Source organism: Sceloporus occidentalis, unplaced genomic scaffold (assembly GCF_023333645.1).
Source record: "Sceloporus occidentalis isolate IW3139 unplaced genomic scaffold, rSceOcc1.0.p SCAF_3, whole genome shotgun sequence".
NCBI lineage: Eukaryota > Metazoa > Chordata > Lepidosauria > Squamata > Phrynosomatidae > Sceloporus > Sceloporus occidentalis.
In genome coordinates, this window is record NW_028316983.1 from 159,002,569 (window position 1) to 159,030,562 (window position 27,994).

At 37.2% G+C, this 27,994-nt stretch overlaps 1 protein-coding gene across 1 annotated transcript in view; it reads left to right on the forward strand.

Annotated features, from left to right (window-relative positions):
* Positions 1-27,994, forward strand: part of GMDS (GDP-mannose 4,6-dehydratase) — a 360,128-nt gene that overhangs the window by 47,710 nt on the left and 284,424 nt on the right. The window contains exons 2-4 of the mRNA XM_089518792.1: positions 310-354; positions 1,745-1,832; positions 2,893-3,002. Of these exons, the coding sequence (XP_089374918.1) occupies positions 310-354; positions 1,745-1,832; positions 2,893-3,002 (243 nt within the window). The remainder of the gene's footprint in view (positions 1-309; positions 355-1,744; positions 1,833-2,892; positions 3,003-27,994) is intronic.

Sequence of the window (27,994 nt, forward strand, 5' to 3'; positions counted from 1 at the left end):
TAGTAGATGCAATGGTTGTGTGTGTGTGTGGGAGGGGTCAAAGCAGGATAGAGGAGAATAGATAACTGTAACATGAAATACAGATGAATTAGTGTATGAACTGAAATGTCCAGTTACTTTCTTTTGGCAGGTTCTGTGCCAAAGACATTTATGCAAATATTGGTGTTCAGTATACATTCCATATATGCTTTTTGTTACTAGTTCAGGACTGGTACAATATTGTTAAAGGCATAGGGAGCCTAAAATATCTAAAAACAGATGCCTTAGTTCTAACATTTCATAACATTTTCCTATCTTTATTCTTCCTAGGATGGCTCATACTTGGCAGAGTTCCTGCTGGAAAAGGGCTATGAGGTGAGTGACTAGTCTTGGTGACTGACCGCAGACTCATGGAATAATTTGGAAAGAGTTTCCTTCTCCTGTCCCTTTCAGCATATGTTTTCCACTCAGTCTTTAGATAACAAATCAAAACTTTAACAAAGACTATGCAGCATAGTCTGTACTCATGCCAACTTATTGTGCTATTTATCATAGAGGACCTAATGGTGGAATCCCTTCAGTCCTCGGGGTATAGTTGTTTTTGCACACTTCCTGCTAGTTTCAGATAAACAGCCAAATGTAAGGCAAAGTGAGCATATTATGGTGGCATGTACAACGTTTTTTAAATGGGAGGAAGAAATCCTCACTCACTTTGAAACAGCTACCGGAATAACTTATATGTTTTTGGGTAAAGAAAAAGAGACTTTTTATATTCATAATCTTTCTGCTGTTCAACCACTAAATAAATTATGGAAGAAATTGTTTATGCTGTTCTGTTGGTATTGTTTGGAGTGAGTGAGTGGCCTGCAGAGAAAGTAAACTGCAGCCCACTTTTGACCAGTTTTATAATGTTAACATGTTTTTGGTGCTATATTCCTTTGTTGCACAGTGTAAAACTGTTGTTTCATGGTATTTTAAAGTACATTTCATATCCTCTTGTGATACACTTAATTTTTGAAAAGGGACATTGTATTCTGCATCACTATCTGCCATTATAAAAATGAAGAAAAGTGTGCGCTTTTGACATTACCTAAATCTGCATTACTCAACCTGGTGCCTCCTGAATATTTTAGACTGCATTTTCCATCATCTCCACCCAGCATGGCCAAAATGGTTGAGGATTTTGGGAGAGATGTAGACCAAACAACTTGGGGCCTCTGGCTAGGAAAAAGCTGATCTAGACATTCCAATCTGAGCAAGAGTCATGAGTCATATGCATTTGAGAGGCAAACAGGACCCTATAATAGTAATTCCATGTGTTTAACGTTTGAACTTTCAATTTTGAAGTGCCTTGAAAAAGTGGTGATGGGGAGGTGACTTCATCAGCAAAAGCCTTGTTCTTCCAGTGAAGGTCACTTGCAAGTGTGTAAGCTTTGCTAAGAAGTAAAACAAAGGCTTTGCATTCCTCAGTCATACATGGTAGTGTTTGTCACCCTCTATTCTTTCCTCATGGGCACCTTTGGCTGTATTCCATTCTTTCTATAAGATAGGGACAGTACATAGTGTGTCATGCAGTGGGCACATCATTACATCTACTTTGGCTCTGATACTAGAAAACATTTCCTTGTTAAGTGTAACTTGAATATATGGGTCATGTGAACTGAAAGTTTTTCAGAGGGACATTACAGTTTTTAACAGTGATCTCAAATATAGAATAAAACACAAACAAACTGAAAAATTCATTGTTATATCCTTTAAATTACAGGTGCATGGAATTGTTCGTAGATCGAGCTCTTTTAATACAGGACGGATTGAACATCTTTACAAGAACCCACAGGCCCACATAGAAGGAAGTAAGAATTTGTTTTAGATATGAGGTGGGATGCAAGAATGACAAGTGATGCATTTTTATTTGTGTCAATAGTGTTGTATATTGGAAGATTTGTATAAGAGAAGTTAGCTGTGGTGACTAGTGAAATAGAGGTCTTCCTTGCTCAGGCTTGGAAACTGTGCTTTGATAACACATTTTTCAAGCTTTTACACCTAAAACAATTTAGTACAGCAGAAACAGGACTGATGGGCAGATGTATAGTCAACACATCAGCAGAATACAGAGGACCTTTCCCTTACACGGGGATCCATTCCGGACATACACACACCCCGCATAAGGGGGAAAGGGCATATACTCACACTCCATTGAAAATAATGGGGGGCAAGCCCACAACGCAGCACAATTGGTTTTCCCCACACGTGGCTTCTGTGTAGGCTGAGAGCTGTGTATGGTATGGGTGCACTGTACATGATTTATATCTCTTCCCAAACACATGGCAGATACAGTGCAGCACTTGTTTAGACTCCTCTGGTGAGGGTGTATTTGGGTTACTCCCCCCCATGTTTTAGTGTAAGTGGTAAATTCTTTAAAAGACTGGATAAGATGAGTGTCTTTAGTACACATGGTATGATAGATTATATGACTAACAGTCGCATCCGGTCTGATTATGTGAGATGTCACCTGGAGATGGACACATGCAAGACCAAGGAAATGACATGTCAAGCAATCTTTTGTCAACCATAAAGATAACTGTTTGTTTGTTATTATGACACAATAGAGGTCTGTGTAGCTCTAGGATTGTTATATACTTGCCAGTCTTTCACTCAAAATAAACTATTAATGAAACAAATATAAGAAAAATTAATGAATCATCAGTGGAATCTCAGTTGTTGAATGGTGAGTCAATATGAAGGTAAATCCTAGTGATTTACTGGGTTTAATAAATTTAGGACTGCAAATTTAACAGCATTCAGGCCTGTAAAATTTTAGGGTGCTGCATGTTCATCACCATACTGTTTGGAATATGTTAATATTCACATCTGCGCAATCCTGATTCTGATTATGTTCTTTTTCATCTGAAGACATGAAACTACATTATGGTGATCTCACAGACAGTACTTGCCTAGTGAAGATAATTAATGAAGTGAAGCCCTCTGAAATTTACAACCTTGGAGCTCAAAGCCATGTCAAAGTAAGTAGTATAGTAGCTGTTGTTGTGTGCCGTCAAGTCATTTCCAACTTATGCCAACCTATCACAGGATTTTCTTAGCAAGATGTCTTCAGAGGGGTTTTTCCTTTGCCTTCCTCTGAGGCTAAGAGAATGTTACTTGCCCAAGTGTATTTCCATGGCCAAGCAGAGATTCAAACCCTGGTCTCCAGAGTAATAGTCTAGTGCCCAAAGCATTACACCACTCTGACTCTCTATAGTAGTGATTACCAAATGTTTGTTTATGGCTTGGGGGAGGAGAAGTCAGCATCCTGTGTGTTTTATTGCTATTTTTTTTTGTTAGACCTAGAAATTAAACAATATGGATGGGATCCAAATCTCTGGAATGCTGCTGTGTGTAAAAGGGTTTTCCCATTGCTTCCACACACTCCCTAAAGCCTTTTCACCCTTCTAAAGGCTGCTCCTGGGGGTTGGAAGACCTACACACACAAAAAAAGTGTTATGTTGCAATAATGGGAGGGAGAAATTAGTGTGTGTATGTTTGTGTCTGCCTTTCAACTCAGCTAATTGACATGTATTCCATTTGCTTTGGCCAGTTTGAATATAATTCTTTGTTTTTAAACATTGTCTCAGATGCATCAGAGCACTAATATAAGCAACAGACACTTCTGCGCTTAGGTGTGTTTTTTCCCCTTCTGTTATTGCTCCCCATGCCTCATAAATATGCTACATTGAATGCCCACCAATAAGCTGCATTCTAGAGGATCTGCTCACTTTCATGAGCTATTTATTGGATTTCTGCAGAGGTATACAGCAAAAGGGCCAGGTGGGAAAAGCAGACTTTTAAAAACTGTTAAACCTAAGCGTGTTTAACTCTGTTGATCATCCTTGACAAAATGGTTTAACATACTTCTTTGTGTTTAAAACACGTTGTTCGCATCCAGCAAGGGTTCTTCTCTATATTTTATTCATTCAGTTTGTTTAGCACACAGCCTTTTCGTGGTTTCTGGTATGGTTTCATGGTAATCATTCTATAGTGTGGAATGGTACAGACTATAAAAATGACCCACCTTTTTTGGGGGGAAAAGAGAAGCTCTTGCTTCAAAATAGGTAAAGTGGTTGAATCTGGGTCAAGAAAGTATATTGTGGATCCTTGTTATTTGCTGGGTTTGGTTCCAAGATCCCCCGTGGATAACAAAATCCTTAGATGTTCAAGTCCCATTAAATATAATGACATAGCAAAATGGTGTCCTTTATACAAAATGGAAAATCAAGTTTGATATTTGAAATGTATACTTTTTTTGAACATTTTCAAACCGTGGATGCTTGAATCTGTGTATAAAAAATCCATATATAAGAAGGGCTGACTGTATTTCAGTCTGGAGTTGCCTGTCTGTTTGAGGGAAGTGATGCTTACTTCAGTGCTGATAAATGGGTTGCCCTAAAAGAGCATAGTACTAACTATGCAGATATGCCAACACAGTAAATATGCTACAGTCGGCCCCCTCATATTCACAGATTTGAGATCTGCAGATTTGATTATTTGTGGGTTTGCCACTGTTTTCCAAAGCCTGTCCACACAAGCCTGAGACTGCCATGTGCACATTCAGACAACAGCCTTGGGGTTTGGGAGTGGGAAGCACCAGTGATTCCCTGTACTAGAAAGAGGTACTGTAAGTACAGGAATGCAAAATACTATTTCAAACTATTTAAAGCAGATTTTGTGAGTATGTATAACACTGTGTAAAGGAAGATTTAATAAAGGGAAGATACAACATTTTGGTTTGGAGGGGAGAAAAAGTCTATATTTAATACAGTCAGCCCTCCATATCCACGGATTTTTTTAATCCATGAATTTAAGCATCCACAGCTTGAAAATATTTTAAAAATACATAAATTCCAAAAAGCAATCCTTGATTTTGCCATTTTATATAAAGGACACAATTTTGTTATCCAATGTATTTAATGGGACTTGAACATCCGCAGATTTTGGTATCCATGAGGGGTTCTCGAATCAAATCCCAGTGGGTCCCAAGGGCCCACTGTACTGTATACAAAATGCTTTCCTGAATCTTTAGTGATGTCTGCTTCAATATGGCAAATGTGCAGAGTCTTCTTATTTTCTAGATTCTAAAGAAGCCATTTCACCTATAATTCTGGGATATCACCCAGTTGTACAACCATGCATACTGAGGCACAGATAAATAGAATCCTTGGACAAATCCAAATCTTGCTCTGATATGATGACAGTGTATCATGTGAGATGGTGAAAGCACTCACACAGAGTAAGTCTTTTAGGTTTAGAGCCTCCTTCATGAAGAGTATCTGTAAAATCAGTGTGCAGCCTATTGAGCTGAATTATCACACTTTTATGCACATAAAATATTGCACTGAAGAGATAGATAGCAATCTTTATTCATTTCTTGGTTTAAAAGAAATTGCCCTGTTAATCTGTTTCAGCATTAATGACATGGGGAAAATGTGTTGGGAGGAAGAATCTAGCAGGGCTTTTGAGACTGATTTATTTTAGCATGAGCTTTCATGAATTTCCATCTACTTCTTCAGACATACTGATGAAATGTAGTGTTGAGTCACAGGTATGTATGAACAGTTACATAACTGGGGGTAAGATCAGAATGAAATAGGGTACAGGAAGATTCACCTTGACATGTGAAATCCTTGGGTTTATTAGTTTTGAGGTGTGCATGCAATAAAGTATGGTTCTTTGATCATCAAGCCTGTTGTGGGAAAATTTCCTGGAGAAAAGACTGTTTTTATATGTATACTTGTGATTAAAGCTCATATATTAATATATGTAGTGTGCCAAGGAACCATTGTCTTTGTTTACGCCTCCTGCTAATGGATTCATATTTTGGGATATATCCCTACCTCAGCTCTTTCTATAGTTTTTTGTGGGTGTGTTCTAAAAGAGTTTCTTCCTGACGTTTCGCCAGCATCTGTGGCTGGCATCTTCAGAGAATGCCTGCATGGAAAAAGTTGGGTATATATATACTGTGTGAGCCTGGGAATGCAGGAGTGATTTGCATGTGTATTGTTCTGTTGCTGATGGCAGGCCTCAGGCTGGGAGGCTAAGCTCTTTCTCTTTCCATTTTTCCAAAGCAGCAACTTAAGAATAATTGATTATTCATCAAGATTAAAGTGTTCTTGATTGCGCATCAAGATTAAAGTGTTCTGCCATTTGTGTCCATTTATGCTCTTGCATAGTCTCAGTCCTAGTTATCAAATGTAGTCACAGGGGCATTACTGACAGAGGATACTAATGATAATATTAATAATAATATTTATTTATATCTCGCCTTGCATATATGACATTGGAAGATGAACAACTAAATGTACCTCATGTTGAGAGTGATGTTATTATCTTTTGTTGGGTAGCACTCATGTCATAGAGGCCACAATGGAGCTTAGAGTTCCTTCTTAACAGTAAAAACATGCTGCTTTAAAGTCTGATGTAGCATGGTTTTTATTGCATTTAGTTCTTCTACACTGTGGTATTTGTTTTTGTGAAAAGAAACAGTCTACAAAGGTTCAGTGATACCTGCCCAAACAAATTGTTTTAAGGGATCTAAAAGGAGCTATAACTTTATAAGAAGCTTAATCATGTTTGGAATTTCTCTTAAATATGTAGTTTTTCACATTGTATAAATCCTGAATAGTTGCTGTAAAAGAAGTATTGTTTAGCCTGAACAAGAGCTATAAATCATATATTATTATAATAGGCCAATTTAAGTTTCTTGTATTGAATTAGTTAATTGTATCATTTTTGTTATAAATAAATGCATACAATGGATAAAACTGTGGAGCAATAAATGAAAAGTTATTTTTATTTATAAAGGAGACAGCTTCATTTAAAATGGGTGTTTGAGTCTATAATAGTTCATCTTAAGCTATCTCATGTCGGGGACTGACAAAAAAACAAATATCACAGTGTGAAAGAACTGAAAGACATAAAATACGTAACTGAATCCAAGGCGGCTTATTATTCAGGTATTGTTTTTGTGTGTTTTAAGTGGTTTAGTATTTTAAACGTAGAATGTTTTTGATGATCTTATATTTTTAACAGGTTAGATTAATGTGATGGTTTTAATTCTGTTTTGAAAATTAAGTTGCTATAAAGAGTCTTTTGTAAACTGCCTTGGGTCCAGTTTATTTTAGAATTATCTAAAATAAAATAGATAATTCTCTTCCACAGTTGCAGGGCCTGGCACTATATTTGTGCCCATTGGGTACAATTATTTCTTTCTTTCCCGGAAGTTCACTAGGGATTGGCAGCCAGTGTCTTCAGGACCGGCACCAGTCTATGGACCACCGATTTGAGTAGCAATTAAAAACAGACAAACTCTATTTTATCTACCTATGGTAGATTAGATAAATAAGGTGTTGTTGTTGCTCGAGCCAATGGTATTATTACTTCATTATATAATTTGCAAACTTTTAACTGCTTATCTGGGAGGAGGTCTCAATGGATTTGCTCCTGAGTATTCATTGTCAGATTGCACTTTGAGTAAGGTATTTGTAACTGACATTAATGCATCTTGAGGTTGGTTAAAGGATTGCAAAAGCACTATGTATGTTAAATAGTATAGAATATAATAATGTCAAAAAACTTTTCATATTTATTTTGTTGCAACATTGATAAGAAACAGTAGTATAATCTTGGGCTAATAAAAAACTAAGCACTTGCTTAATTATATCCCATTTAAGAAAGCACTTTTTAATAAAAATGCTTACTATGTTCATTCATTTACTACTAAAAAAGTTATACCCATACCTTTACAAATTTTTAAAGTGGCTGACAAAGAAATAGATATGCAATATATTGATAGATAAAAACATACAACAAAAATCAAAGTAGGATAGAGTAATACCTTAAAAACATCACACATGCATTTTGCTAGCTAGTGTCTCATATAGCTGGCACAAGCCCTTCAGATAATGGTGCCCTCTGATTCCCATCATTCTACACTGGAAGGATTGATACACATGAAAGTTATATAAGTCTTTTATGATTTAAGTCACCAAGAGAGAACCCTGACGTAAATGTTGTTTTCCTGCCGTATGGGGAGTGAATCCTTATGCTTGGTCTCATCCCTGCCTCAAAAGATTTTCTGGCATATTTTCCTTCCCTCTTCCCTTTTCCTTTTTAAAAAAACTCCCCAATATTTCTCAAGCCTCATTACCCTAACAAGACAGCAAGTACTTTGGGAGGGAGATGGAAAGGACACTCAGCCCCGTGTCTCATCAGATGAGGAGTGCAGGGGCAGATGGGCAGAGGCAGAGATACTTGTCAGCCTAGGGGTCAGATTGTGCCTTCTCTCAGACTGCAGAGACAGTGGCAACACTTGAAGTAGAAACACATATGAAAAGGAAGGAGACGTGGCTGCTGGCACATGCAGCTGGGGCCTTTGTGGGTAAATGAGTGTGACATTCCCTTTTCTCTGCCACCCCTTGTTATAGAGCAGATCTGCACAACTTGGCCATAGGTAGGGGCCAAAATTAAAATCGGCTAAATTTCTAAATCGGTCGCAGATAGGTTTTAATTAACTGTTACAATTAATTACCAATTGTTTATTATTATTACAGTCTGCCCTCCCCATACGTGGAGGATCCGTTCCGGACCCCCACCAACATATGGGGAAAAGAGCGTGTGCTCAAGCCCCATAGAAAAGAATGGGCCGAGTGCTCGCGGTGGCACACAGGGCGTGCGGCACGAGAACATGCCCCATTATTTCTGCCGGGGCTTGCCTTCTGCATAAGCTGAAAGCCATGGAAGGTAAGCCTGCCTATAAGGAGGGCCAACTGTATTATAATTTACTAATTGATTAATAATTAATATTAATTCCATCCTTCTCCTTGCTGCTCTTCCTTGGGAGAAGGCCAAGTAGCGGAGGAGTGCTGACCAGGGTGACCGGATGTCATAACCAGAATGGAGGACAAGGCACCACAAAATGTAGGACATTCAAGAAAAATGTTAGACATTACAAAATAAATGCTAAAAACAATAATATAAATTCACAACATTTACAAACATAAATGCACAAAAAACCCTCCTGATGCCCGCCCATGCCATTGTGCTCCCCCTCCTACCCCCTGGCAGCCCCCTCCTTACTTATAGGTGACCCAGTTGGAAATGTACATCTCACTCCAGAGGGTAAATATACTTGAGCAGTTTTTACTCTACATCTTTCTATAATAATAGCTACAAAACTGAACAATGGTAATAGCATATCGGCCATTTAGTTTTTTTAAAAGTCCAGATTTAAATGCTGCTTTAAAAAAGAAATTGTCATGATAGGTACTTATGTTCCAATTTAAATAAATAAACATTTCACCTGTACCTCTTTACATATTTTTAAACAGTAGTAGTGCAAATCTGATAACTAAAATATGTTCATTTACAATTAAGTAGATCATCTTTGTATTTCTAAAGATAATTTGACAAAAATTAATGTAGGAAATGGTAGTATATAGTAGACTCATTACCTGTGTCAGGCTGTATAAATCTTTGTCATTGCATTAAGAATGATGAGCAAACTGTTCACACAAATATAGTAGCACTTAGTAAGTATATTAAACAAAATGTTAAATGTTACAATTTTTTCACATTTGCTGTTGCAATGTCACTGTCTTATGGCTGGGCATGTAAATACTGATGTAGCACACATCTCCTCATCCATGGACATCTTAAGTATTTTATGTAGGTACTGTATCTGGGACAGTCCTCCAAGGGAAGGGAAAACAAACACAGAATTGATATGGATACAGCCAAAGGCCAGAGTTTAGATCATTTGGCTGACACAGTATCCTGCTTTCTTCAGAAAATTCAATTAAAACAAATGTTCAGTTTTGAATTCTTTAATCTGAACAGCAAGTGTAGATGTACATTGTCTTGAAAATTTCTGCAATTAACTCTCATCTCCCACACTCCCATGGTATTTTTTCATAGACAAACACTGAAATATGAATTCATGCTGCTTCATGTTTGATTATATACTAACACAATCAATGTGTGTGAGTGTGAGTGATCCATTTTATAACATGGCATGTTTATGAAAGCCAGCGTGGTCTAGTATGGGTGTTGGACTATGACTATAGACCAGGTTTTGAATGCTTGATCAGCCATGGAAACCCACTGGGTAATCCTGGGCATGATAGGATTGTTTTAGGATTGCCCTAAGTCGGAAATGACTTATAAATGTAAATAGAAATAACATCTGAGACAAAATATAGACCTTTGTATGATTTGCCATATGTTTCCCTGATGAATAAGCCAGTGAGGTTTTGAAAGCTTGCATGATGTATTCCTGCATTTTAGTTGGCCAATAAATATATCGCTCTTTTGTGAGTTTTGGATTTTGTTGCATGGCCTACAGGGCTGCCCCAGAATGTTTGTGGTGATATTGTTGTTTTCTTTTTGACAAATAGATGGCAGCAAAGTGCTAGACAATAGACTATTCACTCTAATGAAAGAAGCATGACAGAGAGTAGACTTTTATGAACTGTAACTGTATAGAAGTTATAGTTATCCATTAAATAAGAAAGAATGCTACTATTGATAAAACACAAGAATAGAAGACGGAGAAGGTTATGCAATGCTATACATTTCTGAATAGTTCCAGGTGGGAAAACCCTATTCTTCTAAGGTATGACATCAACTCATGAAATGTGCTTGGAGTCATCTAAGATATTATATGCGTTAAAATGAATAGACAGAATGTATTCAGAAGTTTCAAGTGAATTAAATACTGCCTTGGGGTACTGTGGGACTAAACCTACCTGCCCCTTCAGAGATAAATAGAGAAAGGAAATGTCAGTCTTCAGATTCAACCAACATTATTTAAGGACAGGGCTCTCTAAGGATTAGGATTTTGTTTTTAGACAGATTTTCTCATCCATGTCATACTGCTTTTGCTTTTAAAAAAGAATATTTCATTATGTTCCTTTCAGGATACTGTAACAAAACTAGCCAAGTATCCCAAAAGTGTGGGTCGATAAATAAAATAATCTTTAAGGTTTTTTGGCAATATATACAGAAGTTTGTAATCTTGAGACTAGGTTTTACATGTGCATTCCCTTTGTTTTTTCTCCCTCCCCCCGGACATTTTTATAAGATCAAGTATCTATGCAACAATTTTCGTTTTAACAAAATAATTGATGTTTTAAATTAATCTGCAGTTGTAAATATTTAGAACTGAATTATAAGTGTGTTTTCTTTTAATTTTACCCAAACATCACTGTATTGTGTAAATATGAATAATAAAGACAATGTATTAATTCTCTAGCTCAGACTAAATGTTTCTACAAGGAATGTGAATTTAATTGTAATAGCTGAATGACAATTTGTGCATGAGCCAGCCAAAGTTATAGTGTAGAACAAATGAATAAATATTTAGTTTGCTTACAGAAAAGTAAATCTCATGCTTATCTGAGATGTGTAAGCAGTACATTTTTAAGATACTCATGTTTAAATACATCTTGTTTTAAACAAGTATTATAATATAATATTATCAGCAAGTAGCATAGTATTGTTTGATGGCAATTATTATTTTATGGAATGAATTGTGTTTATCATTGTGATGTCCAGGTATTTCTGAAAAGCCAGTTATAGCTTGACCTGCTTTTCCAATCCCAGTTTAACAGTGTCGCTGCCTCTCTTTGTTAAGTAAGTTAGAGTTTAGTGTGCATTCGTCAGTATAAATTAAATACAATGTGACAAGCCAGACATCTCAACCTGAGCTGGAATATGACCTTTATTTACAAAATGAGATTTTTCATTGTTTAGATTATTATTATAGCAGGACCAGAAATATTTTCAGGGCTAGAAATACATAATTACTGAAAACCTGAAATTATCAATAATGTTGATACAGAAAGCTGTTGACTTTAGTGATCTCTGTTATGCTCACAGGATGGTGGGCAAATTAAATGGGGATCAAAATTTTGACTACAGTCCAGAGATCTGGTCATGCAGCTCAGTCACACTGTCAGCATGTGGAAGGTCAGCACTAACTGATCCTTAATTGAAATTGGGGATAGTCTGGATTTCCCTGAATCAAATCTGGGAGAAACCAGCATGGTGTAATGGTTTGAGTGTTGTACTACTACTTTGGGGACTATGGTTCAAATCCCAGCTCTGACATGAAAACCCACTTTGGTTGACTTTGACTCATATGAAGGTAAACGCAAATCACTCTAAAGAAAACTTGCCAAGAAAATCCCCTCATATGATCATATGCTGGAGTTGCCATATGCTGGAAATGACTTGAAGGCACAGAACAAGAACAGTACTCAAAGTGTAATTGTTGTTTTGGATGAGCCGTTATTCAAACATCTTCAATGGAGACATATTTTCAATGAGAATATTTGACTGATGGAAGCCATGAAAAGCAACTACTGCTTCTCACATTTATTTACTGTATTAGGAAAGCTCAAAACATTCCTAAGGTTGACTAAGGACCTTTGTGTGACACCCCTTCATATCTTGACAGTGTGATTAAGCTGCATGAACATTTCTCTAGGCTATAACTGCAACTTGGTTTTATTACAGTGTGTAATCAATATGTACAAATATTTTTAACCTTCTAGAGTAGCATTAGAACAGAGGCAGATAATTTGTTTTCTATCAGATGCTGTTGGACTGCAACTTCCATAATCCTAGCCAGCATAGTTAGGTTTCATGGGAGGTGAGGGATCGTGGGAGTAGTATTACCTCTGAAGGAAGGGACACTATTAGTAGCTCACCCCTGCATTAAATGTACAAGAGATGTGTTCTATTGCAGCTATGTTAATATACTTACCTAATTCCATGAATAAATAAAAGACATATTTTCAACAGAAATACTAAATTCTGATCTTTCTTCAAAACGCCAAACATGGCTAGACTTGGTCATTCATCTTAATAATATATTTCCAGTCAACTAAAATGTATTTCAAAATTGACTTTATCAGTATAAGCAGATGCAAACACTTTATCTTTGTTACATGATTTAATCCATATACTTGTAAGATATTTACAAATCCAGAAAATAATATACTCCACAAAAAGAAGCTGTTGGGAATTAGGAATGTGAAGAAAACACATATGAGACACATGCCTCTTGTTAATATTACAGCATAAGTGTTTGATCCCTAGATTAAGAACAAATCATAAACACAATTATAGGACCTTGATCTATATTTAACCACAGGGAGTATCTCTAAGATAACTAGGTGCACAAATATTTGTAAAGATTTTCATGAGTCCTGTAGTTTTTTAATCTCATAGTACAGCAGTGGTTTATTTGCTCAGTGACAAACTTGTTCTGTCGTAGGTTATAGACGCTTCTGATCCAAGAACAAGAATATTAATCATTTCATTATTGCAACAAATCAACTATAAAATGTTATACTTTGTTTTAAAGATAGGCCTATTGCTGTAACAAACTGATAGCAGTATGAATAGCTGTTAAATTCCAATATTTGTACATCTTAAAACAAATCCTTGAATGTTGTAGTACGGCTATACTGTCTTTATAGTTAAATCTTTACTGTTGTACAACCGTATAACTAAAAGTTTAATTGTAGGAGTTTTGTAGCTGCATCTTGCAGCTAATAATTGATATAAAATTATCAGCAATTTATATAAGCATTCTATTCTTAGTTTTTAATATGATCATGTTTATTTTAAGCATATTATTATTATTATTATTATTATTATTATTATTATTAATTTTGGAAAAAATTAATTCATTCCTTTGCATGATAAAAAGGCTAGATGGTTTATTTCCATCAATTTCCAATTTAAAGCATTTTTAAAAATTTAGATGGGTGATTAAAATTGGGGAGTAGATAAAAATGTACCTTTAGAAAAATTTTAAGGAGTTTGAATAGAGCCATCTGTTTCATTGTTTAATCATCAAGCTATTCTTGAAAAATAGGCTAAACATCCCAAGGGTACTAGTAGATACAAGTAGTTACAAAAATAATAAAAAGTGGAAACAGAAAATAGGCAGATATCAAAAAATATCTACAACAATCTTTTCCTTGCTTCTGGACTTGCTGAACCAGGCGTCCTACTGATTCTATCACTAGTAAGTTTTAAAGTATTGTTTTCATGACACAAATAGAAATAAACCAGCTGCAGATGGACCAACTCTTTGTTTTTTGCCACCATGTTGAACTGATCTAGAAAAGAAGAAGAGGAAGAAAAATAGCTCCCACTTCTATCATAAGAGAAATACTAACAATTATTCAACTCTGTGTACATGGCCATGTTAATCATTTGAGATAAGAATGAACCCTTTGGTCATTCGTGGATCACTTTGATTTTCATGGTGGCAAACAACATGAAGGGATTTCTGTTAACGATTGTTTCCCATTTGCTCCAAACTGGGGATTTAGTTAACAGCTTTCAAGCAGGCCAAGATATGAAGGTGGTTTGATATCATGGCTTGTTCAGAAACTATTCACAGGTCATGTTTAAAAGAACTTGTTACTGGGTGTCCATCCTCCTATTCAAATGATTCATGAGTAGAAGCTTCTGCACTACATACAATCCTTTATTAACCTGCCTGCTGTGTGTCTGTGTCTGTGTGTCACTATCTCTCTGTGGGTGTACTGGGGTTTGGTTTTATTTTGGGTTTCCAGTAATTTGGTGAAGGTATTAAAATGAGGTGGGAATCAGGCATGCCTCCAAATGTTGTTGGACTGCAAGAAAATATTTGTATCACAGTTTACAAGCCATTGTTTTCCATTGTTTGACCATGGTTAAGAAGCCTCACATACTCCTTCCCTCTACCATATATATTTTTTAAAAATTAAAAAATAATCCTCATTCTTTTCCTCTTTTAATTTGGGTAATTTTAATCTAAAAGCACGAGATTGCCTCTGTTCTTGGAAGCTAAGCAGAATCAGCCCTGGTTACTATGTGGATAAGCGAGTGCCAATAGATACCAGGTGCTGTAGGCTATATTTCAGAAGAACGAACTGGCAAAACCACCTCTGAGTATTCCTTGCCTAATAAAACTCTATGTAATTCATAGTTTTGTAATAAGTTGACAGACAACTTAAAGGCACATGTTGTTAGTATAACCTACATCCCTCTCACTGAATATGGAGTTTCATATTTTATATTTAATATCTAGCATCAGATATGTTTTTAAGAAGTCATGATGACTTTGAATCACTAGAACGTTACCCGTGTTAGAAGGCATGCTAGCCTGAGGACATGTGGGAGACCTAGATATAGTAATAAAATAAAAATTGAATGGGTTTGCTGCTTACTCCAATCCCCCCCCCCCCAAGCTTTCTGCATATCCTCTCTTAAGGAAGACTAAGCAAGGCCCCTCACAAAGCACTTAAAGAGCATACCTCCATCTCTATTCACTTTTCCTGTCCAAATATCCAGGCATTGTCTCAAATCCTATCAATGTATTGTTACTTTGGATTAACACCCTTAGTCATTCCAGAGTCTTTTGGCCAATTCCATGGGAAACCCATCAAGCCTTTGTCACACCATGGCATAAAATCAAGTAGTCGTTGAGGCTATGAAGTCAGATATGAATATCAGCCTCAGTTGTATCCTCAAGCGCTCACAGTTTGCCCACTGACACTGTTTGCACATAAGGTCCCTCTCACGTATTGTGTTGCCCTCAGACTCTGTTTGAGCCACTCTCCATTGGCAATGTTCTAGATTGATAATTATTACCCTTTTGAATTCCTGATTTCTCCCTTTGCAACCTTGCATACCTTTCTTTAGCCCTCTATGGTTCTTAAGGTTGCATTGGTTTTGTTTGTTTGTGTGCATCTTTTCACATGTCTTAAATACAACTCTTTTATTCATTAAAACCAGAGTCTCTCTACAGTGACTACTAGTATATGTAGATGGAAAAATCCCCAAAATTACCCACTTCTCACAGGCTAATAATTTCCCCCCAAGTATCAAGGAGATGCTGACACTGTTGGTGGGAACCCCAGGTCTCACCACCTTTAAGTGTAATGATATACACATGGACATTTCATGAAATAATATATGTTAAGATTCTTTCACCATTATACACCTTAGAGATTATTTGTAAAAATTGTTCAATTATGTATGTATGTTGATGGGAAATTGAGATGCAGTTTTTCTAGGGCTGAACAAAAGAGACACATTTCACAAATATATTCCTCTATGCAAAGTCCCCATAGTTTTAGTGGCCAAGATCTTGGCTGGACTTCTACTGTATTTGGCTGCCTTCCCCACAATCAGCAGTCCTCTCTCTCTCTTGTTAATAGCAACACGTACCTTAAAATCTTGTTATAGAGGGACTATGAAGCCATTACAACTGCCAGAACCCAGCCATTGGACTTAGATTCATGTAGGAGACCATGCAGCTATAAATTATCTGTTATCAATGCTTTTGGGGGGAGGGCACCGGTTTTGAGATTATGTTTCTTTGGCAGCCCCTTCCAAACGCTGAAATTTGGATTTCCCTACTGTAAAAGAGGAGTGTTTGCAGAGAAGAGGAAATGTGTATTGAGTTGTGTTTTTGGGTTGGGTGGTGTTAATGTGTAGGTTGTATATGTAAAAATTGAGCACAGAAAGGCAAAATTGGGAAATGACAGAGAGAAGGTGAGGGAGTGTCTTCTGAATTTTTTTTAGTAGGATTCTAAATAAGGGGGGAGGAGTTGACTGATATTCTATATCAGCTACTTAATTATGAATGTGTAACTAATATTTCCTGGTCCAAGTCCCTCAAACCTACTTCAGCAGACAGTAGCTACACTGAGAGACTGAGGTTTGTTCAGCTGCCAGTCAGGGCACAGGAGGATGTTTCATCCCCACCAGCAAGTGAGGCTATGGAAAGGAATTACAATGGATCCTGTTTCTGATTGTTGTGCCTCACATTCTCCTCCTGCTCCCTGATTGTATCTAGGGAGGGCATACTCTTCCTGGGACTTTCATATTTGTTTTTGTCAAAACAGTTTTTCTGTTCTCTTCTCATAATGGGTCCTGTTCATCTGTCCAGATTTTATTGGCATGCAACTCAGCAGCCATAACAAGTTTAACCTATGGTGAAGCATTCTGAGAGCTACAGTTCAACAATATCTGAAAGGATGAACAGGTCTCACCCCATTATAGAATCATGGAATTTTAGAGTTAGACAGTACTTTAAGTGTCATCTGCTTTAATCTCTGGCTAATATTCTTTTATGGCCCCTATATAATAACTAATAAAAAGTACTAAATATCATACAGTGTGCCCGCGTCATACTCGGGTACACTATACGCATATGCTCAAACCTGTATAGAGCCGTACGGGAGCGCGCAGTGCGCAAGGGGCGGCGCACACACACCGCTGCACCTCTGTGCCGCCGTCGTGTGCATGAGCCCCATTCAAGTGAATGGGCTCAAGCATACACTTTTTTGGCTTACGTGGGGGGGGGGGACGAGGCGGGCGGGCGGAACGGATCCCCCACATATTTGTATGAGGAACTTAAAAAAGATAAATACCTAATTCAAATAAGTATGTGTTTAACTTCCAGGCTACAGTTTCTAACCATTTGTAAATCAGCCGTTTCGCCATGTACCGAAATGCATGATAAGACTAGGAATCTTTTACCACCCAGTCTATATGAGATCTAAATTCATAAGGAATAACAATGAAGGAGAGTCCTCTCTCATTTACATTCGACAGAGCTGACAGATCTAAAGGTAGAAATGAGAATTTCTAGGTGCTAGGTTGGAAAAATGAATCTAGCTTATTTTGTTTAATAGTGCAAAGATTTTGTTTAATTGTTTAGTTGGTTCCACATACAATTCATTTTTATCCATTTTGATTAATTAGTTTAATTAGCAAGCATTTCCTCATAGTTATATTTTACATACTTAGCTCATTTAAAAGAGACTCCTAATTAATCCATAGTTTAGATTTTTAACTAAAATTTCTAGATTTATACATATGTATATTCAGTATGTGTAAAACACCAGCAGGATTTTGACCAATGTCTGCTATTCTTTTAGTTTGGCATAGCTGTTTAGTTTGGTGTAGTGTGCGTGCATGCATACATATGCACACACACATGTACGTATGTCTATGCCTTCAAGTCACCTGTTGACTTACGATGACCCCATGAATTTTGTAGGGTTTTCATAGGCAAGGAATACTCAGAGGTGTTTTTTCCACTTCCTTCCTCTGAAATACAGCTTACAGCAAATGATATTCCTTGGTGATCTCCCATCCATGGGCTTTCTGAATAATGAGCTGAATCCAAACTAAGTTGAATTTAGATCACATGTATGTTTATTGCTGTATGGAAAATAATGCTATAAAATAATTGTGCAAGCTGTTCACCATTTTAAGTCATTGGCATTGTTATTAAAATATAAACCAAAATAGTTATCACTTTTATTTTCCCAGTTTTTCACCTGCATATGATCAATTCTGCTGCAGTGTGCATAAAAATTTTAAGAACGGTGAAAAGAAAAGAAGCATATTCTTCCAGGTGTCATATGGGTCCATTCTATAAGCTGTATATCATCTTTAAAAAGGATATGACATTTTCAAGCAACAACATAATGTGTTACACAAGTACATCTCTATGAGAGCTAGTAACTATTTGTAACATCTATTTTTGAGCATTAAATAGAAGTGGCAAGAGTGGCTGTTATTTATAGGCAGTTCTTTTCACCTTAGAGAACTCATTCTACTCACTATACTGTTTTTCCTTTTTGCTCAGAGCACATTTGACACTCAAAACAAAAGTCGCTTTTGTCTTGCAGTGGAAACATAGCAAGCTATTTGACATAATGACAGGTGGGATATTGTTTAGCGTTGCTAAAATTTTGGCTGTATAGGTGCTTTGTTCATGCTAGATTGTGTTTTGACTTGCATGGTTTTGGCTGCCGTGTAGGATTCTCCTCCTTTAATGGATTTGAAACTTGCCTTGAATAAGTGTTTTCCTATTATATAATTTTCCAGTTACAACTTGTCCATTGTACATGTACATACATGATTCTCCTTTTATTTTTATCTTTAAAGTGCTAATCAAAAATTAATTCTATTCATTTTGGAAGTACTAGGAGTAAAAGAAACATGTGCAAGGAGTAGAAGGAATCTTGTATTAAACAATCAATCTCATAATAGCTGCACTAAATATGTAAAAGAAACAGCAATAATAGCTTGATTGAACATAGTGTGCATTCAGACACTATCATGCAAAAGTTATTTTCAGCAATACCAATTTTTTGTATAACAGATATCCTTTGGAATCAATTCACCTAAAAAGGGAGAATGAAGATGGTGGTGCTAAATTGTTCAGATATGCATATTTAGTTATAGCAACATGCATTTTTTAAAATCAGGCCATGATAACTTTCATTCCTGTAGAATTTCAGATTTCTGCCAGTATGTTCTTGGAAACTTCCTCCTTTGTGTTCCTGTCTACAGTAGATCCTCACATCCAATGTCTAGGTCTGCAGTGGATCCTCACGTCTCAATACATTTTAGTAGGGCAAAGAATCAGGAGAAGGAGACAACACCATGTCATGGATATGATCTCTGTTACAAAAATAGAATCATACAGTTGAAAGAGACAACAAAGGCCTTTCAGTTCAACTCCTTGTTATGCAGGAACACAGAATCAAAGCACTCTCAAGATATGGCCATCCACCCTCTGTTTAAAAACTTCCAAAGAAGGACCTACCACACCCCAAGGAGACGTGTTCTATATTCAGCAGTTTAAATCCAAATCAGGAGTTCCAGTTAGAGTCACATTTGCAGTTAGATGAAAATATATCTATGAAATGGCATGTCTACATCTAAATCTATTGCAAAAAGAAGCAGTGATTTATTAGATGCAAAATTCAGTTTTACTTCCAACAATTGTATGTAAAAAGCTGTTTTCATAATAGTGAGGTGAGTTTCTTAATATTGATCTCAGACATTCTGTTCAATTAGGAAGATTTGTAGTAACGCAGACAGCTCTAATTATGCAGATACATAGATCAAATGTATTAAATGAGACAATGTTGAAACAGATATGAAATGTAGCAAAAATGTTAAGATTACAGCTATGATTAGCTGCCCAGAGTTGCATAATATGAGCAGCTGTCTGAGTGTCATAACTTCCTATTATATCTCAAAATATGTGAGCTATGTTAATTAACCTCTTAAGTTATGGTTTTGGAGAGGTAAAATGAACATACTGCTTCACTGAACGGTACTTCATTGAATGGTACTTTGAGTTTCCTTTCCAAAACTACCTTATATACTCGCCTATAAATCGAAAAAATTATGCCCCAAAATTGACCCCCAAATCCTGTGTCAATTTATATATGGGCTAGTTAACTTATATACGTCTCAGCCCTCCCCCATCCTGAAGGAGCCTCAGGAAGCAGCAAAGAGAGGTGGGGAAAGAAGAGGTGGGGAAAGACTCCATCTAATCCATTTCATTTCAAAAATAAAAGTAAAACTCAAAAAGAGAAGAAAACCAGTCATCATACTAAAATATAATTTAAACAACATTTCCACAGAATTCAGTGACAGTACAGTCCGCCCTTGGCTTATGTGGGGGGTCCATTCTGGACCCCCCCCCCCACTTAAGCCAAATACTGCGCATGCTCACTTGAATGGGGCTCGTGCATGTGGTGGCGTGCATGCGCCATGGGCGCATGCCCCATTCATCCAGATGGAACACATTGCCCCCTTGCACCCTTTCATCATATGCTGAAAGCTGTGTATAGCGTGCCCGTGTATGACACGGGCACACTGTTTAAGGAACAGATTTGGAGTACTAAGACTAATAGATTGTGAACTGGAACAGCTTTGGTCTGGAGCCAGGGACACCGCTATGATCATTGCGGAATAGCGGTCTATAAATAAAATGTATTATTATTATTATTATTATTATGAAAGAAGAATGCATAAAGACACTTCCAACAGACAAAAGGAAAGGAAAGAATCCATGGATGACAAATAAAATGCTACAAGCAATAAAGGAAAGAAGAGAAACAAAACAAAAAGAAGATAGGAATAAACTAAGAACCATGAATGCAACAGTACAATGCCTAGTGCACAAAAATAAAGAAAATTAATACAATGACAAATGTAGAGAAATAGAAGACAACAACAATAAGGGAAGAATGAGAGATCAATTCCACAAGATTCGAGAAATCAAGGGAAAGTTCAAACCAAGGACTCTACGACAATAAAAAATAACATAATTAATGACCAGAAAGGAATAAAAAGACAATTGATGCAATACACAGAAAAGTTATACAGTTGGCCATTCTTATACATGGATTTTTTATACACAGGTTTAAGCATCCGCGGTTTGAAAATGTTCAAAAAAAGTATAAATTTCAAATATCAAACCTTGATTTTCCATTTTTTATAAGGGACACCATTTTGCTGTCATATTTAATGGGACTTGAGCATACACAGATTTTGTTATCCACGGGGGATCTTGGAACCAAACCCCAGCATATAACAAGGGTCCACTGTATAAAAGAGATGACAACATGAAGGACACATGGAATGAAGAGCCATATAAAGATGAAGACCAAATTCTAAAAACAGAGGTGGAAGCTGCAATAAAGGAAGTGACAAAACAAACAAACAAAACAAAAAACAAAAAACAAGACTCCAGGAACAGATGATATTCCAGTTGGACTGCTGCAATCCACACTGACAGAGTCTACCCTTGTGCTAACCAACATATGTCATCAGATATGGAAAACAAAATGATGGTCAACAGATTTAAAGTAATCAATATACATTTCCATCCACAAAAAAGGAGACCCAAGAGACTGCAGCAACTATAGAACCATAGTACTAATCTCCCATACAAGCAAAATCATGCTCAGAATTCTGCACTATAGGCTCCGACCATACATGGAGAGAGAAATCCCAGAGGTCCAAGCAGGGTTCAGCAAAGGAAGAGGCACCAGGGATCACATTGCAAATATACGATGGCTAATGGAGCAGAGCAGGGAGTTCCAAAGGAAAACCAGTATGTGCTTTATAGACTATAGTAAAGCCTTTGACTTCATAGATCACGAAAAGCCTGGAAATGAGAAGATTAAGAATGAGGAGGGTGGCTATGAAAGAACTAGAAAAGATCCTAAAACGCAAAGACATACAACTCAGCATAAAAGTGAGAATCATACAGGCCATTGTATTTCCTATTACCATGTATGGACGTGAGAACTGGACAATCAAGAAAGAAGACAGGAGGAAAATCAACTCATTTGAGATGTGATGCTGGAGAAGAGTGCTGAGGATTCCATGGACAGCCAAAAAGACAAGCAAATGGGCCCTACAGCAGATCAAGCCAGAAATATCCCGAGGCCAAGATGACAAGACTAGACTTATACTTTGGACACATTGTGAGAAGGCATGAATTATTGGAAAATACAATAATGTTAGAAAAGGTGGAGGAAAGTAGAAAGAGAAGAAGGCCACATTCTAGATGGATAGACTTTATTGAGACCATGAGTATGAGTTTGGAGGAGCTGCACAGAGCAGTAGAGGAAAGAGGAGCCTGGAGATGTCTCATCCATAGGGTTGCCATGGGTCGAGATCTATACGAAGGCAGTTAACAACAATGGTAATGTGATGGCAGCTCTTTCAGATTTCTCTGCCGATTCAGTGGGGAGAACAGTTTCTCTTTCTCCTGGGCCATTGGGGAACCAGAGAGGGTGGTGGGTGATTCATTGCTGTTTCTTTAAGAGTCTCTTTCTCTCATGCACACATGTGCATACACACACTGAGGAAGCCTCAGAGTTTTATCATTGACATATCTACAGGTCATACCAAAATCCATAATTTTGGCCCCCAAACCTGCTTCGACTTATACATGAAGTGGACTTATAGTTCTGTATATTCAGCAACTTGTTTCTGTGTGATGTAGCCTAGTAATGCACAGTACTTGGTTCCATCTTTAGTGTATAGTGTTGAATATGAATTTATAAATTCTTATTAATTTTTCAATCTCACCTAGCTGTTGGAAATGACAGAGAGGATAGTGCTCAAAAAATGATGGTGGTTAATTTTTTTTAAAACAAATTTGACTTAAGATTTTACAAGTATTTAACCTGATCTGTTAATTCATTGTGTTAGTAATAAACTTTATGAAACAAATGCATTTATAAAAGACAAACATTTTATGCAGGAAATATTCTATCCAAGCTCATTATTTGCAACCACTCTGTATGTAAATCTTGTTCTGCACACATAACCTTTGATAGACTTGTAAGTGCCACCAAAACCAATTCATTCTTGGATTCCTGCATTCTTGGATGAATAGTGGCCACAGGTGTTCCTTACCCCAAATGCAAAACAATTTGGAATTACTTAATTTGCTCTGTAGAAGTACACTTATTGATGTATTTATTTTGGTGTACATATATTTATTGTCCTAGTTTTAATCAGTTATGAGTAGCTAAAAATATGACACCCAGTGCCTAGAGGATATACTCAGAATTTGTCTTTACCCATCATTATTTCTTGATAGTGAACATTTAAAGAAACTGTTCCGGAATGTTTCTGAGATTATTGCTTTTTTCCCCAGCCAAGAGTTTAGATTTTAAAAAATCTGATTGCCTGTGAACTGGCACGGTTTACCCATGATTTACTCATATTTTTTTTATTCTAGATGCTTTTAAAATGTTAGAATGATACAATGGAATGAAGGAATGGATTTTTTAAAAAAGTAATTGTATGTTAGAATGATATAATGGAATGAAGGAATGGATTTTTTTAAAAAAAGTAATTGTATGTGTACACACCTGTATAATATTCAGAGGACAATCTAGAATGGATTGTCTACATGTGGTTTTGGCAGAGAATAATGCTTGAAAGGTCAGGAACTATGACCATCTATTTAGCACTGAAAGTTTGGTTCCTGGGAATGGTGCAGTCTGTATCATACATTTTGAAATACAAGTGTGCAAGCAATGGAAGAGAAGAATGAAAGAATTCCTGAACTCAACCAAATGGTAGTGGAGTCAAGAATGTAATGGTTGGATAGACTAGATAGTTGTTTAAGATGTTTTTATAGTTGAAAGAAATCAGAATGTGTGCTACTAAAGTAGACATTTCCCTAATGGTTTCTAACCAATGTCAGTAGCTTAGAGGCTATAATTTAGATGCATTTATTTGGTTACAGGTTTCACTAAATCAGTTTGCTCTGATTAAAAAAACTAAAATGCTTGGGTTGAATTCTGTTAGGGGGAAAAAACCAGGCAATTTATATCTCTTGTCAGTTTTCAGTGTTGGTTGCTTTGGTATATAAACAAAATACCTAGTAAAAGTCCAATTTCCTTCACAAAGTGGTTTCTCCAAGGAGTATTTTCCCTCGGGAATAGAGGGAAATGTCTTTCATTCTCTGAAATGAATCTGAAGAATGAATGTCAGTATTTCTTTCAGTAAAGTTGGTCAAGACAGGCTTTTTAGATCCCTGACATGACCACAGACTAGGAGTCATTACTACATGGCCAAACCCTTTATATAGTTTATTTGGGCCTGTTACAGACAGGCCAAAATAAAGCTGCTTCGAGTCACTTTGGAGGTATGGTATTTCAATGATGCATGAGTCCTAAGAGTCCAAAATCCACACCAAAGCTGCACTCCAGTCCTTAGGACTGGAGCATGGCTTTGGTGTGGGTTTTGGACTCTTAGGACGCATGCATCATTGAAACACCATACCTCCAAAGTGACTCGAAGCAGCTTTATTTTGGCCTGTCTGTAACAGGCCATAGAGTCAGTTCCTTCCTTCTCTTCAGGCTAAAAATGTAACTTCAGTCTCACCTGTTTGCAAGCTGTAGCTTGTTACTGAATGTTTGCAAGCTGTAACTTATTACTGAATAGTATTTCTGGTTCTATATGCAAAAAAGGAGCTTTCATGGCTATAATCCCATGTCTTCAGATTCAGCACAGAGTGATATTGAAGCCCAGGTTATAAAGCGTATTTATACAGTTGTGAGAGTGGGATACCATGTATGCTCATGGGGACACATGTATGTACATAGACAGAAGGAGACTGAGAGTGAAATGTCTTACTGGAAAATGTTCAGTTTAAGCAGGCTTTTAATTCTTTATTCATTTACTAAGAAAGATTTTTATTTATTTGTGTGTTTTAACAAGTAATGTTTTAGATTCAGTCTGTATCTGAAATTGAATATTTTTGGGAAACATACAAGAAATTTCTACAAAAACATCAAATTGTTATTTTACAAGAATTATGATGATTTTGCAAAGTAGATCTTTGGCTCCAAATAAATGTTGCATAAGCAAAATTAGTATCAAGTACTTCCTTTTTTGGAGTCCTGATTTTTGTTATACAATCTTAAAAATCTATTAAAAGTAACATATAGTCTATTTATTGATCTTCCAAAGTAAAACCTGAAATAGCAAGTCCATCATGCGCAGTAATTTTGCACCTTTTAGTATGTGAAGCTACAAGATCAATGGCTTTATACAGATGCACAGAACTCCACAGCAGAAAGTTCTGTTGTGAAAGAACACTTACTGCATTTCCAATTTAGCTTTGCAAGGAACCTATTTTTCTTCTTTGAGCAGGAGTCAGATTTGCACAGTACTGATTGTGTCCATTTTAAAGTAATTTCCAAACTTTTGATCTCATAACTGTTCAGGCACTTGAAAAACAAAGTGAACATCCCACATGAAGCATGGAGTGGCTCTGACAAATCAGTTTTTGATCCATAGCCAGGAGTGTGTGTCAGTTCAGGAGTGAAGGAGAGGGAGTGAAACTCATCTGCAGCAGCCTTCCTGTTCTTTTAACATATGTCCTTTTGCTGCTTTAGCAATAATGCTTTAGCAATCCCGTAGCAACAATATCTTTATTTGAACAAAAGAAGTGATTGCTTGTTTGCTTTACCTCTTTGGACTGGGCTATAGGTGAGGACCCACCAATGGTACTATCTTTACACGTTGTTGGCATTTTTTTCCTCCTGTGAGCCAAAAGCCTATGCTGATGACAACAGTGCTGCTGGTAGGGTCTCTCGTGTCAGACAGGATTTTGCTGAGGAGCCAGATTAAATGTTCCAAAAAGCTACTGGGCAGCAGTGGTACTGGGGTATGACACTGATGGAGGATCTCTCAGAGACAATGGCAGTGGAACTATAGCTAACACTTGTTAGTACTGTGCACAAGGAGACTCTAGTTCCAAAATGAAAGAAGAGATGCTGCCCGAAGATGAGACTTCCCAGGTCAGAAGGCACTACTGATAAAGAGTGGAGAACAATTAGCGCTATGGCTAATGATGCAATCGCATTCAAACTGATAGGACATTCCACTGTTGACCTGCTTAGAGATGAAAGGAAAGTCTGAAGCTACCCAAGACAAATTATACGATCATGGAACACGAGAACCAGGAACTGTGGGAAACTATATAAAGTAAAACAAAAACATTGCAATATTTGGGATGAGTGAGCTAAAGTAGATAGGAACGGGAAATTTTCAATAAGATAATTACACAATGTTTTACTCAGGAAAGGAAAATCTAAGAAGAAATGTGGTGGCATTAATAGTGAGGAGAAATGTAGCAAAAGCAGCCAAAGGATAAATGTAATGCAAAATCTGACCAAATCATATCAATAAGACTTCAGAGAAAACCCATTAGTATGACCCTAATCCAGAATTATGCTCCAACTACAGAGGCAGAAGAAGAAGAAAAAAATTAAAGATTTTATACTGAAGTCCAGAATCACACCAAAACAAGACTTCTTAATCACAGGCAATTGAAATAAAAGTAGGAAACAGAAGAGTTGCAGATTGTGAGAGCAACAGTTTGTTAATCACTGTTGTAACTCACACCCTTGATGACTCAGATAAGGAGGGAGAGCAGGCAGATTGCCAGGAAGCTGCAACTCCTGATAGTGAAGCTCGTTCTGAGTCCAAGGAGATGAGGACAGGGGACCCTGTTCTCCAGCCAGAATTGGCAGAGGCTACAAATCCTGAAGATGACATGCCCTTGCCCTTTGTTGAGTGCCAGAGAGAGAAGCACCAATCCTGGCACCTGTTAAGTAATAATGTTGACCCAATTAGGTACAATTGGATGCCTGTGGCCTTTCAGGAGTTGCCCATAAATATCCCAGTAGTTCTCTCTCAAGCTTGGTGCCGACAACTGTCTTATCAGGTTGAATGGCAGTTGAATGGGAGGGGAAGAGGAATACAGAATAGGCAAGGTACTGGATTGCTTCGTGTGCCATGGTTCATTCATTTTTCCTGTTTTGATGACCTTGGACTGGCAACATTTTGGACTACTCTCTTTACTCTTTACTGGCTTGAGTATCTGGACTGCTGACTTGCTGTAATGACTTTTTAATGAGCTGACAATCAGTCTCATTCTTCTCTCCTTGTCTTGAGATTGACCTGGACCTGGACCTGAACTTAGACCAAGTAAACCTGACAGTTCTTACCAGCAACCACCTGCTTCCTCAGGCATTTGCTGACACATATTCAGAACAGATTGTCAGCACTCCCCAAACAATTCTGGCAGCATTGTGGCCAATCTGCAGGAACACCTTAACCAGTGGCAACAGCTGCCCATTGTAGCCTCCTTGGTGCATGTGTGTCCACCCGAGAAATGCACCTATTCTGGTCAGCAACATTCCTGGATGTGAAGAGTACCTCCTGTCTGGACCAAGAGATACGGGGATCATATCATGGCATCCCTAGGACCAAGAAAAAGTGAAGCACAGTGGAACCTCGCCTTACGTGGGGGATCCGTTTAACCCAGCAACAAATGCAACTGTCCCTGTTCTTTGTTAGGTATAACTTTAAACTCACCTATATTGCCTGCTCTCAGAACTGGCAAGCAGACACCTTATCTAGGAAATCAAAATACCCCTCTTTGAAGAGAGAGAAGACCTACTTTACTATTCTCTACCCAGAACACTTTGAAGCCACACCTGAACCCCCCAATCCTGTTGGATAAAATCCAGGAGCAGCAAGGTTTGGTGGCATCAAATCTGGTGGGTCATGGAGCACTGAGTGAAGACCTATCTCACCT